This window comes from Oryzias latipes, chromosome 14, assembly GCF_002234675.1.
Source record: "Oryzias latipes chromosome 14, ASM223467v1".
NCBI lineage: Eukaryota > Metazoa > Chordata > Actinopteri > Beloniformes > Adrianichthyidae > Oryzias > Oryzias latipes.
Window position 1 is genome coordinate 8,204,470 of NC_019872.2, and position 24,619 is coordinate 8,229,088.

Below are 24,619 nucleotides of genomic sequence, written 5' to 3' on the forward strand. Positions count from 1 at the left end.
AGCTGGGGACAGAAAAACACCCCTAATTAAGATTTTTTTTTTTTTTGTGAATGAGAGTCTACCTTGTGTAGCGGTTTCTGTGCATGCGTGGTGGGGTACGAGGGGCCAATAAGCCACTCTGTGCACTGAATGCTTGCTAATGGGACTCCAGGCCCTGACAGCATCTCACATTACTGCTGCTACACTGCACCACATACCGTGTGGGCTTGTGTGCCTCAGACAGGCCTGCAAGAACACACTGTTACTTACTAATACCGTTCAGCTTAAGCTTGTGGGCGCCAACAGTTAGGCCTCACATCCTGGAAGCATCGGAACATGTTCACTCATGGTTACTGACAGATAGAACATGAAAGTTCTGTTAAGGGGGTTGTTTGTATGTATTCGTTTTTTCACTAGTCTGTTGAAGTTGCTATATGCTTACAGCATGAGTAAGCACTTTGACGAAATGATGCTCACTATGGTGTGTGCATGTGTGCGCACGTATACTTGTTCTTGTGTTCTCTGGAGGCCCACAATTAAAACAGTCACTTTTAAGGTCCTTGTTTCAGGGGGTTTAACTTGTGAACTTGGAGTAAAAAGTTTGACTGAAGATGGATTGGAAATGTTCGAATAAGACTTGGGTCTAAGTTTTTGTATGTTATTCCCAGCAGTAAAGGAATGAGAAATTAACAGGTGGTCAACCCAAAACAGCCGTGTGGTAGGCTTAGCTGCTGCGTGATGTCATAGCTGCTGTCTCTCTAACCACACACAATTGCTCCTCATCATTGGTGTGTTGCTACACTGGAGCCACACATTAGTCTGGGACTGCACCACTGTCTATTGATTCAGTTACAGAGCTGATGATAAAAGAGGAAAGCAAACAAAAAACAAAGATTCTTCTTTTCCATCATAGATAAAAAGGGTATTTCACACAAAAGACATAAATATATATTAGAATAGAAAAAATGATATAAATAAATATAAATATATATATATTTAATATTTTACCTTGACCATCTTTTAAGATTTCCCACATAACCAAACCTGATGAACATCTCTATGTTCCTCCAGTGAGAGCAGTCAAGTTGCTGCAGATACAAGAGAGGACCTGTAAATCTGCCCGGTCTAGACAAGGCTGCAGAGCAGCATGCCCCATGGATTTCTTAAAGACCGTTAAAGTCTAAAAATAGAAGGAGATAACAGAGGATAACCATGAAACAGTTGTAATGAGGTATAATATGCTCACTGCTCCTTTGGATAAACTGCCAGGATCTCGAAGGATTTGAATGCTCAAACTGAGATTTTGGATAAACTTCTCTCAGAATGCAAATAGTTAGCACCCACAGTGTTGTACATTTCTTCAGGAACTCTATAGGGAGACAAGAAAACTGGAGCAGGAGATAGTTCCGAGTTTGGGGTAATAATGTAAAAAAAAAATTAAAATTATTAGTTTTGCTTTTTGATATCCAGAAAATATACAAACACCAACCTCTTTTACTCTTCTAATGTCTTCATGGATGCAAGACTAACTTCCTAATTCAAGAACGAGTAACACCCTTGCTTTAGAGTTTCTGTGTACATGTTCCATATGTCATGCTGCTTCCATACTGAAATTGAATCGGTTAGTTTAAAAGGGGCCCAAGTCCACAATTTTCAAAATGGAGGTATTATATGTTCTATGGTCTTCAAGGGAAATGCTATCTGATTATGTGCAAAAAAGTCCCAAGTCTGTGTAATGTATTGACTATGCTTGACATTTAAAATGCATTGAGTGCAAAATTCCTGGACGTGGGCCTCTCTTGCATGGGTTTAGCTTTATCCCATAGATGGCAGCACTAGTTATCCAATATGGCAGCGCCCCTGTTTAATTCAAGAAGGGCCCAAGTCCAGAGACTTTAGTTTGCTAGTCCTGTGAAATGATAAAAGTGAGGTGCTTCATATTATAGCATTTGTAAGCTAGGAACTGGTGCTAAATCTGGATAAAGTATTACTGTAATCATTTGGTGTAGCCTCCCTTTAAGCTATGCAATTAAATCATTTCCTGGAAAAAATAAACCTCTTGGACTTGGGCCCCTTTTGAACTAACTGATTCATTTGGTGAAATGGGTTGAAAATCAAACTAACAGATGAAAAAGCGCAGGAAAAATTAAAGACAAGATAACATTGGTAAGTCAGGGTGGCAGACGACATCAAATCGAAGAGTTTGTCTTAGTGTCATTTGAAAATTACCTTGATTAAAAGTACCTTGGATTAATGAAAAGAGCTGCATGCTTCCCAAAATCCAAACAGAGAAAATATTGTTGCTAAAGACTAAAATGAGTCAATAGACAAGAAAATATGAGTCAGTTTTCTGCAAAGTAAAATGGAAAATATTTACTTCAAATCCTCTCTGCAGAAGTTTAAATGATAAGGTGTTTATCCTTCAGGAGTTATACAAAGAAAACACACAAACATGATCAAGTATTTTCTCACAAGAACAAGGTTATCATTTACAATAGAAAAAACATTTTAAGTTATATATCCACAAACTATATTCACTGTTTGGATAGAATTTTTCGGATCTAACCCTCTACAGGAGGATGTCTTTAAACAGCCACTCTAATCATCTTTTGAGCTTTTTCAAAGTGTTTCCTTTGCTTTTTTTTTTACTATGATTGTGGCATTTTAGGCCAAAATCCAAAAACTTGTGTTGTTTTCTAAAACATAGTTTCGTCAGAGCGGCAGTAGTTCGATAGAAATGATCTCTGAGTTGTGGGTGGGACCATTGACATGTAGCAACCCCACCATCCTTCTCCTCCCTGTTTCAGAGTGGAGATGAACAGGGAGTCTGTGGCATGCCCGTTACATGTTTTTTCTAACAAATATACGCTTTTTTAACCCTTGTGCTATCTTAGATGACCCCGCCCTTGCATTGACATGTTATTCCTACCATGACAAAGGTGGATAAAGGTGGAAAGATTTCATGTAATCCATGGACACCAGTGAAGATCACAAATCATTGAAGAAAAAAGGTTCAGAACACTGTCTAGTGGGTCTAGATGACCCAACTCCCAATGTTAAAGTGCCTAGGATAGCACTACATGGTATTATTTCGTCTGCCTCTAATTCACAACAATTTCCATAGAGAAATACCCAGAAATTCGATTTTAAGTTTAACTTTCTCAGTCATGTTTTTCATCGTGAGAAAAATACCACAAAAGCATGTTAAAAAAAACAAATTGCGTTTTTTGTAGGTGTGGATCTTTAAAAGAGACTTGTTATGGTTGTTAAAAGTTACCTGATTAATCACTGCAAGAAGTCTGTAAGAAAAAACCTCGTGAGAAAGGGGGAAAAAAGGGATGCTTTAGGCACAGTAGGTCAAATTTTCTTGGAGTAAAGAATACATTCTGAACATTTAAAAATATTATAGTATTTGTATGAAAAAAAACACCTCTGAAAAACTAATTAAATGCATAAATTATTAACTTCTACATATGCATATTTATGTTCTTTATTGCACTTAAGTGACCCAAGGTTTGAAAGTTCACTTTTATGCAGTAGTATGTGTGGGTGTTGCAGAGGAAAAACAACTGAATAAGTGCAAAGATGTTGCAGGATAAGGCAGTAAATATATAAAAATGCATATTTGTTGGGTGAAAGAGCGCGTTTCATAATTCTCACATACCAGAGTTAGCTTTTGTCAGATGGAAATCAGGGCACTTTTTCAGTTCTAGTCTAGATAAGATAGTTCTGAAGGCTCATGTTCCTAGTGTTGGCAGAGTGGAGGCTGTGGAGTGTCAACAGGAGCTTTTTAGCTATGTCTGAAGTAATTTTAAATGTTCTCAGTCTGGATAAAGTTTCTTTTCTTTTCTGGATGGACTAACCATTTTTACAAATATTATCATTAGCTGAGCCTGTATATGGTTACATTTTGTGCCTTCAGCTTATATTATTTTTGTTTTATGTTGCAAATTTTGCCAGTATGGCCGGTGTGTACACATCCCTGAAGTTCAAGACTTTCAAAAAAGCCTTTCAGGTTCCTGGTTTAAGTGTCAATACCTTTTCTTTGGGGAGCTTAAATGAAAGATATGCTCATGCACAGTGAAGTGTGACTGACAGGTGCCCCTGGTTCATAAACACAGGGAGGGCAGGGGTCCTGGAGGCAGTGATGGTAGCTATGCTTTTGCTTCTCTAATGAGGCCCCCAGACTTTACAGATAGAGCAGATAGAGCTGCAGCAGCCCTTCAGCTTCTCTTATGGAGGATCTTAAACAACCACTATTGCAGATAAGGACATTTGTGCTTAGTTGTTGGTTGGACTTAGTGCTTAGTTGTTGGGGACTCAAGTCCCTTTCAATGTCTGCAGGATTTGTTTATTGAAAACTTCTCACAGCTTTGTTGTTGATATTGAAGATCACAGTTTTTTTCCTTTTCTTTTTCTTTTCTATGACGTCAGCAAAAAAAACCCTAGCCAAAGTATGTGTAAACAGTGGTTTGCTTTCTTATAGACAACTGGTTCTACATCTTATTTTGCAAACAGTCAGTACCATAAACAATCATAATCTAAGAGTAATGATTGTGTGCCATAACCCACAAGTCAGACCTTATGTAATATTTTTATGATAAATGTATTGCTTAGAAAAAAACAATGGGTTACTCAGGATGGGTAATGTTTCAGTTTCCCTTTTATGGCCTTAATGAAGGCTATGTAACACAGTCACTATGTACATTTTGCACATATTGCAGAGATGAAAATTAAACATACATGTGGAAAAAGTGAGAAAGGTTGTGGTCTTAACGTGAAATCTTTACAATGTATTATGAATGAAAAATGTTAAAACTACACAAAGAACACGTCATTCAATGTAGAAGATGAAAGGTGTGTGATTAATGCGCTGTTTATATGCAATTCAACAGGGATTTGTTCGTGAATTACGTATTTTTAAAGTGATGTGTGTGCTGCGATATAAAAGTTATACATCGGTGGTACATGTATGAACAGTCAGTTTGCCATACATTGAGATGCGTGCAATGGTCATGGGAAGTCACTTATTTGCGTATGCATCTTACAAAAATCTAACAACTGCGTAAGATTTAAGATTTTACTACATAAAATATGCATAAACTGCGTAGTACTCAACTGACCAAAAATTTTGAGCAGCTCAAAACCAAATTCACGTAAAGAACCAACGGCCAAAAACCCTTGACGGACGTCTGTGCACATCGACAAATGACGAACGCCAGAAACACTCATGAACTACAGATATAATGTGTGTACCATAAAAGACCAAAATTTAAAATGTGCAAAATGTACGTAGTGGCTGTGTGACATGGTCTTAAAAGGGGTAGTGTTGTGCAGCACTGTTAGCATTCACCACAGGAGTTTAATTCAGTGACATTCACTTGGTGGCAGCAGGTCGCCTGAGCCTGAGATGAAGATCAGTACAAAAGACATAGAAACTTCCTCGCTGTTCCCTGAGAAAAGTGAGCTTGTCACCTGGTGAGATCTGCTGCAGTTTGGAATGACAGATCAAACGGACTGGAATAGACCAAAGGCACACTGAGAGTGTGAGCTGATTGATGGATAGCTTAGTTTGTGACTTATGTCTCTGCTTTATTCTGAGCTTCCTCAGGAGCGGGTACATGCTTTCATAGACCAGTGCCTCAGCTAGGAATGCAGGTGAAGGGAGATCGGCCAATGAGAATATTCCGCTTTTTTTTTCCCGTTTGCTTCTCATCAGCTGACATGCTGATGAGATGGTTTTGGTGTGAATTTCTCTTTGTCAAACAAGTCGAGCGTTTGTGATTTGAAAGTGTTACTGCTGAACTGTGGATTCACACCAATGAAGTGGAATCTCACCTGCTTACCTTAACAACACCTTTTCCGTTTTCCTGGGAACCGACAAAAAATAATAAAGAGAAAGAAACCCGCAAAGCTACAAAACAAAAATCAAGTCTCGCTGTGTTGCAAACAGTGCTGTGCTTCAAGACGTCAACATTTCCTTTCAGTAGTTTGGTAAGTTTTAAGAAAATGTACAGAAAAAAATGTGCAAAAACACTTTTATGCATGCATACTCCATTGCAGGCTGTGACTGGCACTTTCCAACAAGTCTGAGTGACAGTGGAGCTTCATTGCTCTTGCAATAATCTGGCAGTTGTGTCATGCCTCGTTCCTTTCTCACAGTGTTCCTTTTAATGTCAACTGCAGCTAGAAATATTTTATGTATTTATTAAGGCAAATCCCCCAAAAAGAGCAACAAGCAAATAATCATGTAATAAATGTGTCTTAAATGCTGAAAAAAACCCATTTTTTTTCAGCCAATTGTCCAAGAAGGAATGCGTTGATTTGTTTCTATGGTTCCAATCAGCTGTGATGATGCACTCTAAAACCATTGAGCTCACAATTCGGTATCTTTTCCTCCTTATGTTCCCGTCTGTCTCTTCCAGGCGATTGTTTATGAAGGCCAAGACAAGAACCCAGAGATGTGCAGAGTGCTGCTGACACATGAGATCATGTGCAGGTGAGACACGACTCCTCACATCTCACCAGAATATCCCTCTCCCTCTGTTTCACACCCTTCCCATTTAAGTCTCTTTGCTGCAAAGAGAGACCTAAATCACCAATTTATTTATTTATTTTAAAATTTTTCATTTTTTAATTATCCTCTCCCAAACACATACCTGCTCTCTTACTCACAGAGATTGCCATATCTGTTAAGGAAGATGAGTTTGGCTTCTCATAGTTGCAACATTAATTGGAACCTAAAGATAAATTTCTTTGGAAGTAGGTTGAAGGCAAAGAGCTCTATTTATAGAGCCGTTTTACTAATATAACATATACAATGGACATGTGTGTGCGAAACATGCATGACTTCTGTGTGTGTGTGTGTGTGTGTGTGTGTAAAAAAGAGACGCCTGGTTAATTAAGACACAGAGAAACTCATTAGTCAATCTGAGTCCTTCTGTTGTTTTGTGGCTAACAAATGGGCCTTCCTCCACAATCTGACTATAAAATATAGGCCAGGACTCGCATGCATACACACACACACACACACACACACGCATGCACACATCTGAAGGCACAAAGAAGCGTGCATATGCACGCTCAGGTCTGCACACCCGCAGTTATAAAAATTCAAATTTAGCACGATTTAAGTTCCCATTCCTCGACCTTGTCGCTGAACAACTTTAACTGTAACAATATAAATTGGGGTTCATCTTTATGCACAAGCAGGGATTTAAGCAGTAAAACCAGCAGCACTTAATATTTTATCATGCATTAAAAAAAGGTGAAATTCCTAAGTGGTTTACAGGAAACTCTGTTTTGCAAAATAAATTATTGAAAACTTTTGGTAAAGTGTTACTACTGACATAATTGATTATTTTAGATACAGATGTTTTTTTTTCCAAATCTTTCATCTGGCGTGGACACGCGCCTTTCTTCAGCAGCAGCTGAGGTCAGTCAAGCTCCCATGTGCTGATTCTGCAGCCAGAGCTGCACACACAATAAACGTACATTTATACAAAGGACTCTGGGTGTCCATTAATCAGGGTGGCTCATTGTCATGGTGCTGCTATTAGCCATATGCTCCCAGACAATCTGTCACCTCAAAAACCTGGTTGGAGCTCAGTCACAGTTTTCTTTTTCTTTAAGATGAATTTTAGCAACTGTTTTAAAACAAAATTATGGTCACATCCCCAAAAAATTCTGTAGCACTTGCAGAATTAAAAAGAATTCAAGGATTTAATATGAGGTAAGCATTTATGAGATGATTGATTTCTATAAAACTGATTACTAGTTTGTGCCCCACGCTGTTCAGACTACCCGCACTGATTGAGTTTAATGTTTTGTTTGACTTAACAAGCCAGGATTACCACATTTTAGACTAGTTACTTTTAAACAGACCTACCTCTGATAAATAAAATTTTGTTGTTAAATTTGATTACTGTAAACTTATAAATAATGGTTTCCCCAGTGGATCATCTAAAATAGGGTATGTTTACTTTGGCTTCGTAATGTTTCAGTGCTGTACTCCAACACAGTTTGCGTCAGCATCAGAAATCATTTTCTTGGTTAACTTTGTTTGGAAAATATAAAATATTTATCTGAACTTAACCGCTGTTCTATCTACTTCAGTTCAGTTCACTTGCAAGTGAACTCGGTGTGGTTAAACTACAGTGCAAGGTCAATCCAACAGACCAAAGAGAGGAAGTAAACTTAAGAGAGCAAACGTGGTGCATTTTAATTGCAAAAAAATGCCACTGTGTAAATTTGGAAGCAGCTTGAATCAAAGAAAACATGGCAAAGTGTCTCCCTAACATATTTAAGGATTGATACGTTGGCTGATCGCTGTGAAGTATAAACCAGCCTTAGCACTTTGACCATTTCTGACTCAGAGAAAAGTGGCTTTTTATATCAGCTTTGCCCCGATATGCATCACTTTACTTCGCGACAGAATCATCTGATTTCTGTTGATTGCGTTAGCACTTTACTACAGTGAAGTGCATTTCATTGCAAGGCTGCTTTTCTCCGCTTCCGAATCACTGGAATTAGTTAAAACAAAACAAATCTACCAAACTGCGAGGCCGTGTAAGGTCAACCATGTTATTGCACTGTTTCTGTTTCACTGCCATATACCACGTTTGACAGTACAAAACTGCAATCCAACAGCTTCTAATGAGTAAAGAGCTCATTTTTCTCCACTGGATGATCATTTTAAAAACAGTTTTCTCTAATTCCTCTTGAACACCTCATCAAGTTTGACAAATTGCCCCAGAAACCAAAGTGTTCGTCAACATCTTTCACACAAAGAAGTAAAGAAGGGGAGAGGATGTATCACCAGTTTATCCTGTTGAGTCTATTGTTCGAAAAAGAAAAAAAAGAAAGAAGGGGGGGGCAGGATGATTAGATCACCAAGATCCAAAGCAATAAGCGCTGCATTACCCCCCCCCCCCCCCCCCCCAATTGCTCGTTTTCCTTTCCACCACCTCTCCATTAATAACATCTTCCACTCTGCTCCTTTCTCCTCTTTCTCCCACTTAATCTCATCTCTTCATCTACAGCATCACTTCAGATCCACCTTCCTCACCTGCCTTCTAACCTTCCCTTCCTCGATCTTTGCCTCCCAGTTCCCTATTTTTCCTTTCCCTTACATCTCCTCTTTTATCCCTCTCGAACCTCTCCCTGATGCTGTGCTGCTCTCTGAAAGATTCCGTGCAGTGACCCAGTTCATTGGGCGCAACAATTGACAGGCGGGGTAGAAAGAGCAGCACAGCGAGTAGATAGGTGGGACAATGAGTATGGTGTAACGTGTCAGTCTCTTTCTTTCCACCCCTGCCATCTGTGACAGTGGGAAACCTGAGATGTCTCCCCTTCCTCTTCATCCCACCCAAACCCATCCTTAGTTTTCCTCCCACACTCATGCTTTCACTCTTTACCGAAGGTCTGCCCCGCTTTATTCTCCACCCTCCTGTGTGCACTTTTATTCATAATTGATGCAAGCAAAGAAAGCCTCTTTGACACACGTGTAGTACAGATCTGTGAAAATTTGTAAGCCTGCCAAGTTATTTTGCTCTTGGTGCTGCACGTATTTCTGCTCCTCTTTTCGAGAATTCTCCATCCTTTATGTTAGCTTTGTATTAAGCCTTATTTGAGTTATTATTATTTTTTAAAGACAAGTATTTTTTTTAGTAGCTGAATTAAGCTTACACCCTTCAATGTAATATTTAAATCTTTAACATTGTAGTGACATTTGAATTTCCCTATTCCCTCCCTAGACTCATCATTGAGATTAGATTTATGTATTTATATCATTAGCTTCATAAGTACAATAATCAATATGAAATATATATGTGCTTGCTGAAAATTGTTTTTCTCTGATTTCTGAAAATATCCAAACATGAATTTAGCTATTATGATTAATGATTTGAAGTTAACGGAAAACATTTAAAAACACTTTTTTGACGCAAAATATGATTTAATGTAAATTAAAATAGGTTGTACGGTTTCGTAATACACTTCTTTTGTATCAGGAAGTACTGAGAGTTAAATCTGGGGTTATATATATATATTTTTTTTGATTGATTGATTTATTAAGTGTCATGCACTAATGTGCCCAGCCCACACGGGCTTATATGACACTGAAAAACAAAACAAAATACACAATACATAAAGATACATCCCCATCACAAAAAGAAAAAGGAATCCAATGACCAATAACCCCCCTAATCAGAGTCTAACAGAATACATAGTGTCCATTCTTATTGTCCATGCTTTTGACACAAAATTTGCCAAACAAATTATACCAGTTATAACTGGAGAATCTTACTTGTTTTTTAACACATTTACCTACAAAACATAACTTGAGACAACAGTATAAGCCAATAAGCACAATAAACTCTAAAAAGCATCACTGGATCTGCTAGACATGGGAGAACAGAAACCACAGGATTCAGTTGCTTTGTGTTTATTATTCACAGAGAAACACATGGAAAGTTCAATATTCTTAACAAAATATGAAATATCACTGTTAAAATAAATAAAAGAATGAGAATCATGCAAACAGATGAATGTGAACATGGCACTTTTACATTAGAACTGGCCTCTCATTGTAGTCTGGATAGACTTTTGTCATAGAGAGACTGCTGCGGTAACAGCAGATTTATATGTTGTGTCGCCCTACACAAACTCGGTTGCATTTACGCTGCAATTTGTCAAATTTCCTAAATACTTTGCTCTCTTTAATGAGACGTTGGTCAGCGTGTTTATAGTTTGAGTCAGCTAGAAAAATAGGAACACGATTGCTCTGATTTCTGCAACCTTTCGTTTGTACACACTGCGGTCCTGACTCAGTCTCCACCTCTCAGAGTCTGGGTCTTGTCTTCAACTCACTTGGTGTGGTCGCGACCACAATACTGGTGTGACAGCAAACCTCAAAAAATAAACTCTAGCAGCGTTTTAATGACTGCTGCCTATGTTTCAAAGTCAAAGCATTAAAATAGCTTTTTTAAAAATTTCAAACTGTCTTTTTTTCCCCTAAAACCGAACCTGACAAATCTGAAAGTTGAAACAGTTTAACAAGGTTTAATAAACAAGCCATTCTGTTATTTTTTTTTAAAAAGGTTTTTATATTTTATGAGTGGGAAGCGAGAATGTTATGATCTTTTTCTAAAATGCAAACTACAGCTAGGTTTAAAATTGTTTGCCCTTAAATAAGTAGTGAGGCTGCTGCAGACCTGTTAACCGCAGTGGCGTGAAGCTGCTTTGGTCAGCTTTTTTGTCGTCAAAGTTAGACCCACACATGGGTTTGAGTTCCAGTGAAATATTATCTAAAGCATCACTCAGCCTCCTTTGGCTTCTTTCTTTTCCCTGTACATCCTTCTGCCATGTTTCTTTTATCGGAATGACCCTAAACACCCATGTAATGTTATTTATCAGTGTAGACCACCTTCCTCTGTTGGTCCACTTCTGAGGGACTGATGCGCACCGTAGCTGCTGTTGATGGACATGCATTTCTTTAAAGTGCCACTCAGATCATCTTTTAATCTATTGTTAAAGTGTTCCCAGTGGTCTTTCAAAGGGTATCCTTTTTTAGCTGTTTACCTGTGCAATTGGGGCTTTAAAAGCGCTGACTGTTGGTCTTGGCCGATTGACAAATTAAAATAAACTTGTTTAATTCCTGAAATTATAGTCTAAAACGGTGTGCTGCCCCTAGTGGTTGAGACGAGGTAGTAAAGTTGAATTGCGTGATTGGTCGACTGGTCTAAGCACGACGTCATTTCACAAGTTTCTCGTCATTATGTTCTGCAGCTCAAGTATTAAAGCTCCATCCATCTTTAAATACTCCAGAGGGAGGCAGAGCTCGGTCCGCTCCGTAGAGCAGCAGAGCTTGTCCCCAGACACTGAGAGCGGCGGAGCTTGCTATGCTTGCTATGCGGAGACCGGAGCAAACATTTAAAAAAAACCTATATCGTTTTCTATGACAGTTTCTGCAGAGTTCATTCGAAATTTGACTCTGACTTGTGGGTGGGACCGTTGACACAGAGCAACCTCCCCCCCATTTCCCATCATCCAGATGCTCGCCCGCTAGCTTACAGCCCCTCACAACCCCAACTTAATTTTCTTTCTATGTCCTCCATCATCAGAAAAATACCACAAACAGCAAAACACTTCTGATCTGATGCATCTGTAGTGCATTGAAGCCAGGATAGTTCCAACAACTATAACCAGGTTTGTCCCTTTCCTGAAGCTCTCGTGTCTTCCAAACCTGGCATGTTCTTCTAAAGCTAGCTGTGTTTCTTTCCTACATACTGAATTTCTTTGTCATAGAAAACTATTTTTAGCCACATACTCCATTTAGATCTGCGACAGCATTTCACTAACACTCCTGTTGGCCTGCTTCTGACAGCTCTGATCAAATGTAAATTTGGTAAGAGATTTTATATCAGTGTTGTCAAAGAATATAAAGTGCTGTGCTTTAAACATCCAATCTGGGTCATTAATGTACCAAATGTTCTGTGAGTCAAACTCACTTCTCTTTCTTTTTTTTGTGACTTTTCTTTTAGTCGGTGCTGTGACAAGAAGAGCTGTGGAAACCGTAATGAGACACCCTCAGACCCTGTTATCATCGACAGGTACTGACTCTCACTTTGCCCCTTTCTTTCTCCTTGCCACACACACACTCACAGACACACACACACAATGGATGAAGAGCTATGGTGACCTGTTTGAATGCCGGCATGGGACCTTATGTTTGTGTCTCCAGAAACACGAGCTTCTCAGATTGAATCAATGGCTACTGATGTGAGACAGTGAAACATCTGAGACACAAAGTCTGCAATTAAATACTGAGCTGTGCCCAAGCAAGCAATTAAAGGGATAAATCTTTCACTTACAGTGTGTCCAAATGTGCTTCGGTTATGTTATTGATCAGGGACAAAATTGCACGGTAGCAGCCAAATATATAGTACATAAAGTTTTATGTGTACGTTAAACACAAACAAGTGGCTGTCATGTTTGTTACCTCTGGTATAGAGCAAAATACCAGCAGGAGTTCTCTACCGTTCTCCTGCATTTTTATGTCTCTTTTTTCTGTCAAACTGAAGGGCTGAATTTATCCCTCTCTCAACACAGTCCCCCTTCTGCAGAAAAGTGGATCAAAAGCAAAGGAATAAGTCACAGAAAAAAACTGACAGGAGATCCTCCTGTCTCATTTTAATCACATTTTTCTTAGCAGTTGTTTTAACCCTGCGTCAGAGCTTCTGGCTGTGCACACATCTGTGAGCGTTTGAGTAATTCATAGGGCGAGCAGGTAAAATATTCTCATCACTGTCACCACATTACAATCTAACCCGGTTTTTGTTGTGAAACACACCTCAACGAACTGCAGCACATATGTGAAAATTATTTTATATCTCATGGAAAGACAAAACTTGCGTGTGACACTTTGATACGAGTATGTCTTCCTGAATGCATTCCCTAGTAGGTCTTCTCTTTAGTGGCTATTCACTGGTTAAAGCTACAACATAGGAATACAACATATACAACATATTAATACAACATATCCAAAGTTCAAATGCTATTGTGACCAAGGTGAAGGTATTGGTGTGAAGAAGGCAGGACTGTTGAAAATCTGATGTATAAAAAGGCGGGGCCTTGAGGCAAACCTCAGTGCACTGAAAAATGTGACGTTACCTATAGAACTTTAATGAACTCAGTTCAGTTGCCTTTTTTCTCTTGATACAGACACCGTCATTTGGAAGGTTAGCGGCAATAATTAGTCTGAGTCGATCTGAATCTATGTTTCTACGGCGAATACTGTCGCCAAACAAGAGTGAGCTTGTTGGATGTTCAAACCCCTGTCGATAACCAGCAAGTTCACACCCCTAACCAGCGAGCTGGAGAAAATCTGTCTAACATTTTCAATGTTCAAGGTGGAGGCCAGCGGGCACCACATGCTTTTATTGATGCATCTGATTGGCCAGTTTATAACTTGCAATAAAAAAAACAATATAATGGGAAAAAAATAGGATTTGCAAGATGTTAAAAAAGATAATAGAGCAAGAAGGGTTATTCTGAAAAATATAATCAAAGTAGTAGCTTTTTTCCTATAGAAGTCTATGGGAGTTTGGCTTCTTGGAGCTAGTGGGTGTTTATTAGGAATGCAAGGAGGAGGGGTGTCACTCTGTCCAGTTCTCTTATGGTCAGTGGTCAACAGTCAATGGTCAATCCATGTAAAACGGGAGGCAGGACGGTTACAAAACTAGTGCAATGGTAAAGAAGTTTGTGACAAACTGGTGTGACAGAGGCGGAGCCTAAAAAAATCACGTGACGAAGACTATGACATCACACAGCCTAAAAAATATTGTGCGATGGATAGTGTGATGGCTCAATACAAAGTTTTTGTAACTCAATTTAATGAAGTAGATGATTTGACTCATTAGAAGATTAACCCCCTCGTGCTCGAGTTTATTTCCAGTTATTAAAAACAATATTATAATATTCCCACACCTGCTGGTAATTCCAACTCAAAAAGTGAAATTACAGTATGATTAAGATTTAATAGTATGTTGTAAATTAGTGACATATGGCGTGAATGGGGTTTAATTTTAACAGAATAGTATTACATTCACTAAAACTGGAAATAGACCTTGTCTCCATTTTGGAGTTTACTATATTATGTATATACCGGTAGGTCATTGATTATGGCTATTAATCAGTAGTCATTATGACTATTGATCATGATTATAATTCAAGTCTATATTTGTATCTCACATATTAATAACTTACCTTAATCATGACATAATTCTTAAAAAAATGGAAAAGTTGAATTTTTTATTTTGCTCCCTTCTTCAACTCTCTAACATCTTTATCTCTTTCTTGGGTGGTTGGTGATTTAATCTTATTGTAATTTCACACTATAAACCACATGTGCATTCTAAGTCAAAAAGGTCAATGTTGTGTTGTTACTCAGTGGGAAAATGGAAAAATATCAGGAGACTTTACAGTGTATGTAAAAATAGTATATACATCCTTGAGTGGATGATGAGTCCTCATCAGGTTTTTTTCCATTTCCAGGAAATAAGAATCTCTTATACAGCTTTAGGACGGCCTTTTTATAGTGCCTTTATTGGCAACTATCATCTTCTGCTGTAAAGCAAAAGATGTATTACATGTGGATTTAAAAGTCTGAGGGCAGCATACGGGTTATTGTGTTGACTGTGTGTTTGTAATGGACTTTCGAAAAGTTACACCCCAGCCTGTTTTAGTCGGCTATCTTGGACATCTCAGCTTACAGCTCATTATAAATATGCCTGGAAGGAGTGTTAGTGTTGGCCTGTGCATGTGTGGATGGCTGTGCTGTGGATCGTGAGGCCGAAACTATATCTGATAGAACAGACATTAACCAAAAAAGAGATAATGGAAACAACCACTGATGTTCCACAGCTATAGCGTGTGGGTGTGTGTTCATGTAAATGGGATGAGGAGGCATTTATAGTTTAAGAAGAAAAACAGAGGGAATTCTGAGAGATTTCAGGGAACTTGGTCAGGATGGAATGTCAAGGTTACCGTGGATACCGTGGGATACTTCCTGTCCCCCTCCCCTCCATTTCTCTCTGGTTCACAACCTCTTGGAGCAACATCTGGAACTGTGCAGACCGACCCAAACATGTGGAAAATAAGACAAGAAAAATGAGAGCTTTAAGTGTCTCAATGATGGTCAACACAAATAATGTCCAGCTTAAACCATTTGTAGTCAAAAACAATATTTCCTTTCTTACTTTTTAAGAGTATCAAGGAAGAAAGGTCTTTGGAAAAAGCTTCACGGGAGGTTTTTCCTCTTACTTGGAGCATGTTTGTGTTGATACAATGTTATTTAAAGATACACAAAAAGCTGACGGATTTGGACATTTTCTCCCGGAGGCTAAACAACCTATTGTTGGTTTTTTTATAACAAACAGTCACTGGCATGACTACAGGATTTCTAATCTATGAACCAGTCTATAACCACCTCAGCACAATTTTATATAACAATCCAAACAATTTAAAGTATTTTTTTTAACTAACATTTCTTGGTTGAGAAGTACTTGAAGTGTTCTTGCAGGTGAACTGATCTGTTTATTGAAATCCAGATCAAATGCAATTATAAATGTGATCTGCTGGAATGTGATACACTTTAGTTTGTTGCATTAAAACCACTTAGTTGTCTGCACGCTGATTTGAAGTGGATCATAAATTCAGATCTATTATTCTAGAAAATTCTGTGTGCTTACATTAACTAAAAAAGAAAAAGGCTATCCCAAAAGTTATGTCAACAAGAGTGAAACAGCTTGTTGCTGCAAGACGGGTTGCCAACATAAACACTCCTTCACCTCCATAAACACACATTTCATGCTGCCAGTACAAGTAGTTGTGTGTGGTGTGGAAACTGTGAAGCTATTTGGCTAACTAGCATGCAAGCTAATATTAGTGAAACTTTTTTTGCTGGGATAGTAAACTCACTCTAATTGGTCGGAAGGTCTTACACAAAAGCCAAACATTTACTTTCACATTTTCATACTTTTTTACTGTTTAATGCATCATAAAATTGACTACATTTTTCATGTAAATTCAATTTTTATGTAAATTTTTTTTTTTTTAAATGTTAGCTGCACGATGGCGCAGTGGTTAGCGCTCGTGCCTCACAGCAAGAAGGCCCCTGGTTCAAGTCCTGGCTGGGGGACCTGAAACAGAACATCAATGGGGGACCTTTCTGTGTGGAGTTTGCATGTTCTCCCGTGCATGCAAACATGCTTCATAGGTCAATTATTCATAGGTGTGAGTGTGAGAGTGAATGGATGTGTGATTGTAACACTGTGCTAGACTGGTGAACTGTCCAGGGTGTCCCCTGCCTTCGCCCACAAGTGGCCGGGATAGGCTCCGGCAGCCCCGTGACGCTGAAAGGGACAAAACGGAAGAAGACGAATGAATGGAATTTTTTTTTTTTGTAATGTTATTTCTAAAATTTCAAGCAGTTTCTAATTTCATTGACATACAAGTGCAACATTTTACATCGCTCAGGGTCAAGCTATGCCAGTATGTTAATAGTTTATGCCATGCTTATGTGTGACACCAAGAAGTCATGGGAAGCTGTTGCGGTGGAGACACACTTCCTTCTGACAAAGGTCAGCTGGAGCCGTTGATAGAGCAATAGTATTAACATTACTAACTCCTGCAGTTTCATGTGGTGCTGCTAATGCCCCCCTGCCTACACTGAGGGGGTTACGTGCTGAGTTTTGAGGGGATGTGTCACAGTCATCCTTATATCTAAATCAGTGAAATGCACTGTGAGCCCATCTAATCTGAGTTTCTGAAAGCTGACAACTTTCATGCCCTGACAGTTTCAACCCAGGCATGTATATTACACATTATATTGCAGATGTAATCTAATATTCCACGTATGTACATTCTTGTCAATTAGAATTGACCCAGTGGAAAAAGATTGTTTTCCAAAAAGGAATTATATAATTTCCATCTAAACACATTTAAAAAGGATTATGAAGAAAAATAAGGGGCACTCTAACAAATCCTAGAATGGCTTTTGTTCAAATGTTGAGAAATTAGAGACAGAACGTTTACGAGTGACTGACGGGGCCTAGCTTGGTGCGATTGTAAGTGTGTTTGTGTGCGGGTGACTGACAGCTGGATCGTCTTTCCTTGTGCATGTGTATACGTGAGAGAGAGTTTGTGTGTGGCCCAGTTAATCCTAGTTATGGTGCGGTAAGTGTCTCACTGTTTCTCAGGGTTAATATAGGGTTAACGACATGCAATGATATCCTATCATACGCCTGCTTGACTCATAAAGAGCCACATCCACTCCCCATCTCTGAGCAAGTGTGTGCGTCTACCTTCCATTCAGTTTTCTCTTGTATCTCTTCTTTATCATTTTGCGCTTTGGATCTTATTTCATTTCATTGTCCTCTGCCAGGCCCACTCCCTTCCTCTGCATTTGTCCTTTTCCTCCTCATTCCATGCCTTTCAGCATCTTAACTATCCCTCCCGTTCCCTTTTCTCGCCTCCTTTCCTCTTTGACTCTGTTTCTGCCTCTCCGTGGCCCTCGGGGGTTACCTACATCACCGCTCAGCTCGCTGCATGTTTAGACTTCCACAATTGACTTAATAAGCTCAGGCTGTGTGCATGTGTGTGTAGTTTGAGGGTGTTATGGTCTCAAGCAGTGTGTGTTTAGGCTTTAGATCAGTGTCAAGACTGGAGGAGGGCAGTTTTTGTGTGTGCGCGTGCACAGGGTGTTATGTGAATTGTTTTGTGTCGCCCCAAAGTCTAAAGGGGCCCACATAAGCCTGAGGGTTTAAAGGGTTCCCTGTGCACATGCGCCCTTGTGTGCATGTTTATGTGTGTCTGTGTGTAATCTATAGGGTTAAGAGGGGTCAGAGCTTGAGAAAGAGATGATGGGAAAGAGGAAGGAATGGGGGTACGGCAGAACGCCGATGTGGTGATGATGAGACAGCATTTACAGAGAGTAAAGGTAAGAGAGGAAGAGGAGGAGGCTGAAGGTTTGTGGAAGCAGATAGAAGAGAGGAACGGAGGAGCACGGTTTGTTTCAGGGGATGAGAGACTCAGTCTGGGGAGTCCTGTCAATCAAAGAGGATTGAGTAGGAGAGGTGGGGGTGCCATCAATCAGCTGGGAGAGGAAAGAGAGGAGGAGGAGGGGGAAGAGGTGAAGAAAAGCGACAGAGGGAGTGGGTGGGATCTTCTAAACGATCTTTTCATCATTTCTGCCTTTGTCTTTCTCTCTCCCTCACTTGCCCTAGATACCAAAATATCTCTGCCAACCTGGTATGTCACTGTTCGCTCAACTGTCACTGTCTGACATGTGTTTGCCTGCACGCACACACACATAGAAATATACACATCTTAAATAGATTGAGAGATAATTTGGCTCAGTTTTCTTTGACCTGTCCTCATTGCTTTTTTTACTTTATTGTCCTCCTTTCATTTCACTTCTTTATTCTTTTAAGTTTATCACCACAACACCGTTAAAAATCATGCAAAGCGTAACGCTAACAACATTTTTATGTCTTATCAAATGTTTCATTTAAAGCAAAGTCATAATTGATAGTAATAGTTGATTTAGTTAATCATTTTGATCTCCAATTGATCACCTTGATTATATTAAAAGAGATCTAATTGAGGTTTAATTTTCTGAACTATATTACATTAAAAGCGGATATTTTTAACCTTAAAAATGTTTTCATTTGGGGTATTTTTGCCTTAGGTTTTGATTTAAACTAAATTAAATTGGGCAAAAGTATATAAAATTACAATTCTCCACTATAAGGCACACTTATAGGCACACAAAGCCTTCATTTCTATTTTAAATTGACAGTGCGCCTTCTAGTCGGAGGTGCCGTGAAAATTGATTAATTCTGGGCTTACTAATGTCAAAGCGATTGAGAGGTAAATGGTTGGCTGTTATTGTAAAAAAAACTGATGCAGCTAATGTGTAGGGGTGGCGGATGATTTTTTCTTAATGTTTTACTAACATTGTTGGGAGTTAGCGTAGTCCCTGTAACATTTAATGTAGTGGTGTCTCTCTGGGTTTTTTTATGAGTTGGGTTTTATTTCAGATGTACAGGTTACAGTTACAGGTATTGTGAATACGTTGATGAGGCTAACGTGGCTATGGTGTTGTTGTTCACCTTTCAGCACATCCCGTCAGGGGTAGCCCCAGTGTGGTTTGGCAGAGATTTTCATGTTGGATGCCCTTCTTGACACAACCTTGTATTTTACCTGGGCTGGGGACCGGGACAGGGAGACCCAGACTTGGGCCCCTTGTGGGTACGTAGTTAGGCAGTAGCTTAAAGGGTCTTGCCACAAAGAATTAGGCTCATTGCACCTTGCTTGAACCCTAGTTTGTAGCGCGCCAATCCGACATCCAGCCAACTGAGCTATCCAGCTGCTTTCTGATGTGACTAACACGTACCATGTCACAAACAAGTTCTATATTTACTGTGAACGCAGTTAACAAAGTCTGACTGACTGACTTATCTCAGACTCTTTTGTCTCACTTAAAGAGCCTTACGCCTTGTAATCTGGTGCGTTCTTTATTACGGAAAACACAGTAAGTAAATTGAATGAAATATTGCTTTCCATCAGTCTGTGAAAGACCAAATCAAAGCAATATCACATTCATCACTCTGCAAACTCACAATGAGTAACTTTTAGGGACATAATTGAAACCAAAGAACAGCAGCACACACTGGTTAGCAGGTTAACTATTGAAATAAGGGCTTTCATGAAACACTGTCTAAAAGCTTTTATGAGAATCCAATTGAGGTTTACTAAGTTTTGTTTTTGGCTAAAGTGTAAATGTCAGATGGTAATGGTGTATTTATGCCATTTTTCTCTGTTTACACCAGTTGATTTGGCATAAACCCCCTCCACAATGGCCCCTTACTTTGCTAGTTACCCTCTTGCCTCAGTAGCTTTATGATGTTCTGACACGCACGTCTTCTCTGTCCGCTCTCATCAACTTTGAGCTTTACGACATAGTCTACAGAGTTTTACTGAAGTCATTCTGCTAAAATGATTTAAGACACACTTTTGGATCTTAATGCAAACATTATTTTACAGCTAAATAGTAAAATAAATTTAAATGCAAAAATTGGGTATTTTTTATTTCCTTATATTACTTCCTGGTATAAAGGTCAGCGGTTTCATAGACACGGGCTCGTTAAAGCGTATTCATACCCGTGTCATAATGCCGGCCTGATTTCCCTCTGTATTTGTGTGTATGAGTGTGTGGATGGTGTGTGAATGTGAGATTGGGTAGATGAGAAGGGAAGAACGAAAGAGAGAGGAGAATGTTTTATTCATTTCTCTCATTTAGGGTCTCATTGTGCACCTGTCCTCGCATTTAGAAGCGCGACATTTTCTTTACTTGGTGATTTAGTTTAACTGCCAAGTTTAATGGACACACACGTGTGCATGCACAAATGGCATATTTGGATGCCAAAGGGTCTGACCTAACTCTGCAGAGCTCATTCCAGGTCAAAGCTGGGGAATAGAGTTGTTTGTTTTTGTAGCAGTAATGAATTTTTTTCTGCTTCCTTTTTCTACCTCTCTCAGTTTGTCTTGTTTTAATTATCTGGCTGTTATTCTGGCTGTTTGTATCCCTGTATTAGAGCAAGTATTTGTCTTTAATCCCATCTTCCGTTCCATCTCCCACCAAGGGCCAGACTTTTCTAGTTGAGGGTGTGTCCTCAAAATCGAAGTTCTGTTTGTTTTTCGTTAACTTTTCGTAAAGGAAAAGGCCGACCAATTGAGCTAAGCGTATGGCAGTTTCCCCTTCACTTTCTTCATATGCATGACTCCACAGTATGGGAATCAGGCGGGAAATATTAGGAAACTGCCATGGGGCATGACTGGTGAGGGTCTGCACAGATGTGTAATTTGTGCCCCCAACCCCCTTTCCCAAAAACACACACAGATCCCTGTTTCCTTTTTCTGCTCTCCTTGTTTCTTTCTTTTTGACCTCTCTCATCCTCCCCTTCCTCCACTCCCACTCCTGCCTCCCACTATACATAACAGACACTCACCCTCAGGCAGGGATCGCGTTACCCTGAAAGTGACAAACACTGACACAATGGCCTCCAACGCTCACCTTCCCCATCTTTTCCTGTTGAAACTGTTGATGCCATGTCTACTGTACTTGTAGGGACTGGAAACTGTCAAAAACTGCATTTATCTGAATGATTCAGGGAATAGTTGACTACGTCTAGGATCTACAGCTTTGTTTTGAATCTCATGCTCAGTGGGTACTTGCAATCTGTTCCATTAACAAAATGCAGGCTGCACAAGGATAAATGAGAGGTTTTTTAGTAGACTCAAAGCATGATTTTAATCATGATGAAATGACACCAAACCTTTTGACATTGCCTTTTTAAGTGCTTAGTTTGATTCCCTGTTATTTTATTTCATTAACTCCGTCAAGCTGTTTTCTAGTATTAAATTAGTGTTACTTTTGTTTGGACTGGGATGTTCAAACATGTCTAATGTAAAGGTCATTTTCTTGGAGATGCAGGTTGTGCTTTATTATTTTTTTTTGTATTTAAATCTATATTTCGTTGTTTCCTTACTTTTATTTTTGCTATTTTTGCAGCAGTAGGTAACACTTTCTTTTTTTAAATCCTTAAAAACATGTTTATTTGTTTTTTGTTTTTTTTACCTTTGATAAATTGTCTTTAAAATATGTTTTCATGTATCTAAGTTTTCTACTTAAATAGTTACCCCTTCTATGCCTTAATACCCTTCATACACACTTGCACAATTTTGCACACTTTTTTTTTGTCCATCGTGACCCAATGCCTTTGCTTAACTTTATCCTAGATTTGGAGATTTGGCCAAGAACTTGAGACCTCAAACCAGCCAGAGATGCTCTTTATATTATCTTAACAATAGTATGCGTATTTTAACTTTGAGACTTGACTCATACCTGTGAGAAAAAAAACTAAAACACCTAACTTGGAACCTTGAAAAGGGGATTTGTACATGTTCTTTGAAAGCAGAAGCCCAGAAATAGAATCCACAATATAGGTCTTCAGTATCCTAGTGAACCCTGCTACCTTCTAAAAATATTTGATTGTTCCATGAAAGATCTCAACAAGTTAACAAAAACAGCACAAACACATAGTTGTCTAACTAGTCAATGTAAAATATTCACACATGATTGTGGGAAAATTGCTACATTATTTTTTATTTCTTTTCTCTGTGGTTGTTCATTTATCAACCTCTCTACCTTCAAAGTTTCTGCCTTTTTTAGTGCAGAAAAAGGCAGGAAGTAATGATTTCTATTTGAAAGTGGTTCAGGTGCAAAGTGATGAAGAGGACTGCCATCAGTCAAAACCCCTACGTCAGTTTAACAACACATACATTTTTCTTACCTTAGCCAACTACCATGAAATTGAATCCTGATACCTGTTTTATTTAGAAAAGTGGTGCAGAAAGGCGACAGTTGTAAACCTGATTAAATAATAATAAATAATAATAATAATAAATATCAAAGATAAAGGCTTTACTTCTTAGTGTATTTGTCAGTACATGCTATGAATTTGAATACTGGAGGACCCAAAGGCAGGAGAAACCAGAGGCAAATGGATGTATAGTCAGGAAAATATAACAAAGGGGGGGGGGGGACTAAGACTAAAGCTGATATATAACAAGATAGAAGACACAAATTTGTAATACCAGAGGATTCGCGCAACAAAAACTACCCAAATGTTCTAAGGGTAATGATAGAAACAGCTGCCGTAGGCCTAAATAAAAATCCATATCAAGTGTAAGCATAAGCATGGCTAAAACAAACCAAGGAGTAAAACTGAATTACAGATTATAAAACAAGCTAAAAACTGCAAATATTCATAAAGAAAATCCAGATTAACCAACATTAAAAAAAAAGAGTGCATTTATGCTTTTTACACATTTATTCGGCCCACTAATTGCTGTGGCATCCTAAATAATTTACTCTCCCTCTTTCCAACTGACTTATTTGGCTAATTGATGAAGGGATTTACAGTTAAATTAACCTGGAGTGATTATGTAATCCACTATTGGACCAGAGTAAGTGACTGTCAGGCAAATTAACAAAAGACTAGCCGATGTGCAAGTGTGTGTATTTATGTGGTATGGGGATAACCTCTTGGTGAGCGATGAGCTTGTGGTAAAATGCCTCTAGGTTCCTACACAGAATTTTTTTCTGACCCCACCGCCATTACTGGACAACCATTAGTCTCTCTCACATTCAAACACACACAAACACACACACACACACACACTTGGAGCTAAAGGGGGAAAGTACAGTGGCTCATTCACGATAGGTACTCGACGACGGTGTGTGTGTGAATATGGTAAGCTCTGTCATGAAAAGGCAAACCCATTTAGTTTATCTGGAAACTCCCAGCAGACTGCACACATGCTCGTTAAAAGACACACTGATGAGAGTGGGAATTTTTCCCTTTACCACACTGTGAACCGGTGGTTAAGGTGTTTGGGGAGGCCGAGTGAGTGTGTTTACTTACTGTATGAGAGTTTGTACAACTGTAAAAAGAAATTTGCAGAGGGGTCTAGGAGATGGTGGCAGGGAGGGGGTGTGCAGGGGGAGTACAAATATGCCAGCCATGCATCATTTCATTATTAATAGCCATGTCGGAATAAAATCGCCAACCTTGTCTGATCTAACGGACGGCTGAGTCTGCAAGCTGCATAGTGTCCTGTGTGTGCTGGATGCACACTACTCCACAATGAGGTCCTGTTTGTCTTTGTTTGGGGGGCTGTGCACGGTGGGTGAAGTCATCGCAGCCCATTCAGGTATAAATATCTGAAAGTGTGTGTGCATGTGTGTGTGCTATGGCAATGTTTCCTGAGTAGAGCACAGCAGGAAAAGAGAGCACCAGTGTCCCGCAGAGAGGGACATTGTTATTCGCCTCTGAACACACACCAGGGCTTTACCTCTCCCAGACCGAGCTGTCTGATCCGCACACTGTCTGCGTTGCCATAGTAACACAGAGCACACGCCCAAACAACAACAAACACAACGTACTGCTTGACTCTGGCCGCAAAATTCTTGTCCATCATGTAAAGAGCATGTTCATGTATGAGGCGGACTGAG

At 39.2% G+C, this 24,619-nt stretch overlaps 1 protein-coding gene across 1 annotated transcript in view; it reads left to right on the forward strand.

Annotated features, from left to right (window-relative positions):
* LOC101175674 (transcription factor COE1) overlaps window positions 1-24,619 on the forward strand; it is a 90,769-nt gene that overhangs the window by 3,501 nt on the left and 62,649 nt on the right. Inside the window, exons 5-6 of the mRNA XM_004076149.4 lie at window positions 6,405-6,478; window positions 12,522-12,590. Of these exons, the coding sequence (XP_004076197.2) occupies window positions 6,405-6,478; window positions 12,522-12,590 (143 nt within the window). The remainder of the gene's footprint in view (window positions 1-6,404; window positions 6,479-12,521; window positions 12,591-24,619) is intronic.